The sequence below is a fragment of the Penaeus vannamei genome, chromosome 41 (genome assembly GCF_042767895.1).
Source record: "Penaeus vannamei isolate JL-2024 chromosome 41, ASM4276789v1, whole genome shotgun sequence".
NCBI classification, from domain to species: Eukaryota; Metazoa; Arthropoda; class Malacostraca; order Decapoda; family Penaeidae; genus Penaeus; species Penaeus vannamei.
In genome coordinates, this window is record NC_091589.1 from 22,414,319 (window position 1) to 22,421,818 (window position 7,500).

General features: G+C 38.8%; 1 protein-coding gene across 2 annotated transcripts in view; it reads right to left on the minus strand.

Annotated features, from left to right (window-relative positions):
* The window catches only part of Ptp99A (Protein tyrosine phosphatase 99A), a 1,223,378-nt gene extending 1,216,337 nt beyond the window's left edge, over positions 1–7,041 (minus strand). For both annotated transcript variants that reach the window (XM_070117631.1, XM_070117630.1), the window contains exon 1: positions 6,367–7,041. In XM_070117631.1, coding sequence (XP_069973732.1) covers positions 6,367–6,433 — 67 coding nt within the window. In that variant the 5' untranslated portion in view covers positions 6,434–7,041. The remainder of the gene's footprint in view (positions 1–6,366) is intronic.
* Between the last annotated feature and the right edge of the window lie 459 nt (positions 7,042–7,500).

The following is a 7,500-nucleotide window of genomic DNA, read 5'->3' on the forward strand; positions in this document are numbered from 1 at the left end:
AGACGCTTTTGCATTGTAAAGCGAGACCTTAATGATGATGTGAAGGTGATGAGGAGGGTGGTGATAATAATGGTGGTAGCGGTGATTACTGTTGATGACGATGACGATGATGATGATGGAGATGATGATGATGATAGTGGTGATGACGATGGGGATGATGATGATGACGATGATGATGACGATGATGATGATGACGATGGAGATGATGATGATGACGATGGAGATGATGATGATGATGATGGAGATGATGATGATGATGATGGAGATGGAGATGGAGATGGAGATGGAGATGGAGATGGAGATGAAGATGAAGATGATAACGATGAATGAAGGTAATGACAAATCTCTTGATCTTGATAATCATGACAGTGACGATGACGGTGACAGCAATGATAGTAATGGCGATGATGACGTCAACTGGATGAAAGAAAAAGCAATGAAAAATAAATGTTAGAATAACTAAATAGAAAACGATGAAAAAAGTACAAAGAATGCACTGCAGTAAATCGTAAAAGATATTAAAAAGTAAAACAGAAAGAGAAGATACAGAATTAAAAGAAAGACGACGATAAAAAAATGAAAATCAAACAAAAACCTAAATAAAAAATTAAAGGTTGATGAAATGGCAAAACAGAATATGATTAAATAATGAATAGATAAAACAAAAATTATGAAACAAAATAAAAAAAGAGATGAACAAAATGAGGATTTTTTTAAAGAAAAAATAAAGATAACGGTGAATAAGAAAATCAAGAAAACTATTACTAATAAACTGAAGAAGTAATAAAAGGACGAAAGTGGTAAATAGCAAGAATAATATTGCGAAAATAAGTAAAATGCGGAAAATGATGAAAATTAACATAAAGAAAACGATATATGATCAAATGAAAAAAAACACTGAATGATGAAAATAAAGCAAACAATGAATAATGAAATGAAGAAATAATAAATAATACAAGAAGAAATAAAATAAATAAAGGGGGAAGACCACGAAGAATAAAACAATGAAGACAAAAATGCGCTATTAAGAAAATGTCAAATCATTAATTGAAGAAAACGATGACGAATAAAGTAAAACATATCAATGAAGAACTGAAGAACAAGAAAACAATGGATGAAAAAATAAACAATGAATAATAACGGATAACGAGGCATAAAAAATAAGTAAAAACCGATATGAAACATAATAAAGAACGAAAGAAAATTCATATCAAATACAAAATGATGAAGAAAAATCATGTGAAATGTAAAATGACAAAAAAGAAAGGAAAAAAAAACATCCTGAATGTAATGCAGAACAATCATACATGATACATAAAGAACACGAGGAAAACACGACGCAGATCAAAATGCAAAAATGAAAAAAAAAAAAAAAAAAAAAAAAAAAAAAAAAAAAAAAAACATCAAAGGCAACACCATAAGAACAGGAAAAAAAATCACATCAAAACAGCACATAAAAAGACCAACCAACACAAAAAAAAGAACAACAGCAAGAACAAAGAACACGACACCCAAAGATGAAACCGCATGAAATCCTCGAGAGAAAGAATCCAGGGGAGTGTTGGTTTCGTAACGCCCACGCGAGGAAGCCAGCGCTGGGAATCACGGGGAAGAGAGAGAAGGAAAGAGAGAGAGAGAGAGAGAGAGAGAGAGAGAGAGAGAGAGAGAGAGAGAGAGAGAGAGAGAGAGAGAGAGAGAGAGAGAGAGAGAGAGAGAGAGAGAGAGAGAGGCAGAAACAATCGGACAAAGAGAGACAGAGAAAAAAATAATCGGACAAAGAGAGAGCGAAAAAAGAGACCCACAAACAGACAGACAAGAGAGAGAGAGATCTCCGTTTAATGGCGGCCTTCCATCTCATCCTCATCCCCGTTCGCAGCCTCCGCTAACCTCGCCCGCGTTCCGTCCGGAGAAGTTTCTACAGACCGGGGGGGGGGGGATAACAGGGAGGGGAAGAGGGCGAAGTATGAGTCAAGGAGGGAGGGAGGGAGGGAGGAAAAGCTAAGGAGGAGTTGGATGGATGGATAAAGAAAAAAAGGAAGAGAGTAGGAGAGCAAGGGGAGTGGGGAAGAGACATACAAAGACAGTGAAAGAAAAAGGAAATGGATAGAAAGATGGATATAAATATATATATATATATATATATATATATATATATATATATATATATATACATATATATACACAAAAAAAAGATAGACAAACAGATAGATAGAGATATTGATAGAGATAGACAGAAAGAGAGAGAGAGAGAGTGAGAAAGTAAGGAGAGTGGGGAAGAGAGAGAAAAAAGAGAGTGAAAGAAATAGAAAGATTAGACAGACAGATAGAGAAAATGTGAGAGAGAAAGCAAGGATAGTGAAGAGACAGAAAAAGACAAAATGAAAGAAATAAAAATAGAAATAAATAAATAGAGAGAGAGGAGGGGAAGTGAGGAGAGAAACAGACAGAGACAAAGAAAGACAGAATAAATGAAATAAAAATAGAAATATACATATATAGAGAGAGGGTGAGGAGACAAAGTGACGGAGAGACAAGCAAAGAGAGCCAAACAGACAGACATAAACCTAAACAGACAAGAAGCGAGAAGCACACTGACTGAAAACCGAAGAGCGGTGAGAGAGAAATCGAGAGTGAAGAATAGACAGAAAAAGACAGAATGAAAGAAATAAAAAATAGAAATAAATAACTATATAGAGAGGAGAGAAACAGACAGAGGCAAGCAGAGAGACAAAGACAGAATAAAAGAAATAAAAAACAGAAATACATATAGAGAGAGGGGGTGAGGAGACAAACTGACAGAGAGAGACAAGCAAAGAGAGCCAAACAGACAGACAGACATAAACCTAAACAGACATGAAGCGAGAAGCACACTGACTGAAAACCGAGGAGCGGTGAGAGAGAAAGCGAGAGTAAAGAAGAGACAGAAAAAGACAGAATGAAAGAAATAAAAAATAGAAATAAATAACTACATAGAGAGGAGAGAACCAGACAGAGACAAGCAGAGAGACAAAGACAGAATAAAAGAAATAAAAACAGAAATATACATATAGAGAGAGGGGGTGAGGAGACAAAATGACGGAGAGACAAGCAAAGAGAGCCAAACAGACAGACATAAACCTAAACAGACATGAAGCGAGAAGCAGACTGACTGAAAATCGAGGAGCGGTGAGAGAGAAAGCGAGAGTGAAGAAGAGACAGAAAAAGACAGAATGAAAGAAATAAAAAATAAAAATAAATAACTACATAGACAGGAGAGAAACAGACAGAGGCAAGCAGAGAGACAAAGACAGAATAAAAGAAATAAAAAACAGAAATATACATATACAGAGAAGGGGTAAGGAGACAAACTGACAGACAGACAAGCAAAGAGAGCCAAACAGACAGACAGACATAAACCTAAACAGACACGAAGCGAGAAGCACACTGACTGAAAACCGAGGAGCGGTGAGAGAGAAAGCGAGTCAAAAAGAGACAGAAAAAGACAGAATAAAAAAAAATAAAACATAGAAATAAATAACTATATAGAGAGGAGAGAAACAGAGACAAGCAGAGAGACAAAGACAGAATAAAAGAAATAAAAACAGAAATATACATATAGATAGAAGGGGTGAGGAGACAAACTGACAGACAGACAAGCAAAGAAAGCCAAACAGACAGACAGACATAAACCTAAACAGACATGAAGCGAGAAGCACACTGACTGCAAACCGAGGAGCGGTGAGAGAGAAAGCGAGAGTGAAGAAGAGACAGAAAAAGACAGAATGAAAGAAATAAAAAATAGAAATAAATAACTATATAGAGAAGAGAAACAGACAGAGACAAGCAGAGAGACAAAGACAGAATAAAAGAAACAAAAACAGAAATATACACATAGAGAGAGGGGGTGAGGAGACAAACTGACAGACAGACAAACAAAGAGAGCCAAACAGACAGACATAAACCTAAACAGACACGAAGCGAGAAGCAGACTGACTGAAAACCGAGGAGCGGTGAGAGAGAAAGCGAGTCAAAAAGAGACAGAAAAAGACAGAATGAAAGAAATAAAAAATAGAAATAAATAACTACATAGAGAGGAAAGAAACAGACAGAGACAAGCAGAGAGACAAAGACAGAATAAAAGAAATAAAAACAGAAATATACATATACAGAGAAGGGCTGAGGAGACAAAATTACGGAGACAAGCAAAGACAGCCAAACAGACAGACATAAACCTAAACAGACACGAAGCGAGCAGCAGACTGACTGAAAACCGAAGAGCGAGCAGAAAACGGGAGCAGCGCGCCCGGGGGACGAAAGTTTCATGCGGCTAAAGATCAGGAAATCTGATTGTGGGATATAATATCTTCCTGTACCCCTCCCCCCCCATCCCCACCTCGTCCCTCCCCCTCCTTCCTCTCCCCTTTCCCTTTATTCTTTTCACCCTTCTCCTTTCTCAAATATCCTCCTTCCTCTTTTTTTTATGTTTCTCCATTTTTTTCTTCTCCGTCCTTTTTCTCTCTCCTTCCCACTTTCTCTCTGCTATTCCTTTTCGGGTTTGATCTTCCCTTTTAAATTTCTCTGGCCTTTTCTCGATATTTCCTTTCCCTTCGCTCCTTCCTGGTCCCCAATTTTCCTCCTTCCCTCCTTCACCTCCCTTCTCTTCTGCATTTTTTAAATTTGCCTTTTCATCCTATTAATAAATCTCATCCATTCCTCCCTCACGCTTTCCGCCTTTCCTTCCTCTCCCTCAACTCCCTCACCCGACCCCCACTTCCCTCCTTTCTCCGCCATTTTCTTTCTCTCCTCCACTTTTCTTCACATATTTCTCCTTTCTCAATTTCCTTCCAGACATCCTACATTCGCTCTTTCTCTCTCCTTCCCCCCTCCCTCATTTAACCTTGCCCACTTTCCCCCTCCCTCATTTAATCCCACCCACTTCCCCCCTCCTTCTCCCTCTTTCCTTCCCCTCCCCCTCCGCCCACCCTCCACACCTCCTCCCACCCTCCACACCCCCTCCCTCCTCCTCCACTTCTTTTCATATCACGTGACCCGCCAATCTGGCATTATCGTCACTTCCCTGCGCCTTCCGCGGTGTCGTATTAATCCGCGCATTGCAATCCCGCGCCTTTTGCCCCGCGGACGCCGCCCTCACGCGGTTGTCGGGGCGGGCGGGAGCGGGCGGGAGCGGGCGGCGGCGGCGGCGAGGGCGTGTTCGCGAATTTCTTCTTTCGGTTGATATTTACAATTCACTATTTACTATATGGTGAATGGTGATCTTGAAAAAAATATATATGAAAAATGATGATGGTGATGATGAAAAAATATGATTAATGGTGATGATGATGATGAAAAAATATAATAAATGGTGATGGTGGTGATGTTGACTGGTGTGAAGATGGTGACATTTATGAAAGGCATTTCGTTATTCAAAAATACGTCGGAAAATCACGATTCACTAATCAAGGATTCAAAGTAGACAAACGAGTCGCCATTTTAAATTTTGGCAACCACTCAACGGAAGAAAAATACGACATTTCTCATCTCCTCATACATCTCTATACGACACATACACAACTTCTAAATATCCACAAAAAGAAAAAAAAAAGCAGCGTGAACTTATAAATTATAGGCGCGGGTAAAAACGATAGGCTGTAAATATAAAATGCCCGGCTTCGTCTGATTTATCTTCGATATCGACAATGCAACTGAATTGAAAGTGAAATAGTACTACGCTCTTTTCTTTTCCACTCACCTATTAGTAGTATTTATTCTTTTCATTTTCACATTTCAATGTTATCACTGAGGTCGAAAGAATATAACGATATATATATGTATGTATGTATATATATATATATATATATATATATATATATATATATATATATATATATATATACACACACACACACATATACACATCCATATGCATATGCACATACACATATACATATACTTATACATACACGCGCGCGTGCACACACACTCACACACATATATATATGTGTGTGTGTGTGTGTGTGTGTGTGTGTGTGTGTGTGTGTGTGTGTGTGTGTGTGTGTGTGTGTGTGTGTGTGTGTGTGTGTGTGTGTAATTATGCACAAAAATAAATAAATGCACAGACACGATTCACTCTTCTAACCTAATCAGAAGGAAACCGCAACGAAATAACCGTTTTAAACCGTTTTTTTCGAAATTGGAATTTATTCAAAATCGGACCAAAAAACAGCCTCAGAGACACAAAAGGAGAACCGCGCCTCAAGAACACATCTCTCGAAACGACATACGAATTTTGAAAGCGATTTGCGCCCGACACGACTCCCGCCCACGTGCCGTTCAGGTTAAACCTTTTTCTCACTTCGTCTCTCTCGCCATTCGGTTGCGACTCACCTTGTCCATGAGCAGAGATGAATAAGCAGGCCGCCAGGAGCAGAAGCAGATGCCTTCGGTTATCCATAACTGTTGCAATCAACTTGGGTTTATTATACACTCAACCCCACCGGTTTGGGCATCTCCCCGACAGGAAGACTGCTACTGTAATTATTATTTATCTTTTTCCTTTTCTCTTCCTCTCTTTCACAACACTTTTTTATTGGATTGTATCAGTGTGGGAAAAAAGGATTTTTCACTTTTTCAGGATCCACGAAATTCGGAATACATTAACAAAAACAAAATACATCCGGAAAACCTTGCTTTTCGAAGGAAGCTTTTTGATACTTTTTTCAAAAAATTTCTTTCACTCTTTCCCTTTTCGTAAAGGATGAACACCACATGGAGGTTATTATTTCCTCTTCAAGATACAACTTTCAAATTTTTAAAAATCTCTCCTTTTCCACCGTTGTAAAACAGAAAAAGATCTTGACTTTTTTTCTAAGTACACCTCACATCCTGGTTTGTCCGCACCCGCATAATTAAAAGAAAAAAAAGCTCACAGACCACCACGGACAGCTGTCGTTACATCCACTCCTTCGGGAAGCGATCGCTAAGCAGGTGCGATGGAGGCCAGCGGCGTGGCGTGGTGCTGGGAGACCGGGCGACGACACTCCCTGTCCTCTCACTGCACAGTCGCGACGACTACTGGCTCCCGAGCGTTCGTCTGGCCTCTCTTCTCCTCCGCCATGAGATGCCCACTTGCATTTATTTCTCATTTTTATTCCCGCCCGCATTATCTTTCATCTTGATTTCTTTCGTTTCTTTTATGATATGGATAGATTTTTAAGAATTTTACGAGGCGGATAAGGAACGCTTTGATCTTGTTTGGAATATTTCAATGCCGTAATGAAATCTGTTTTCAGATGAAATTTACGTTGAGCGGAAAATTACCTACGTATTTCAATTTGTTGGAAACTAGATAATATAACGCTTAGATTTTATTATTCAGTTACTCCGGAAAACACACATTTTACGATTTCATCCGAACAAATTCATTTTATTAAATTCAATCTGCCCGTTTAAATCTTTATTCCAGAATCGTTATTTTTGAGCGGTTATCGGGAGGTCCCTCCTGTTATTTTCATCAACGGC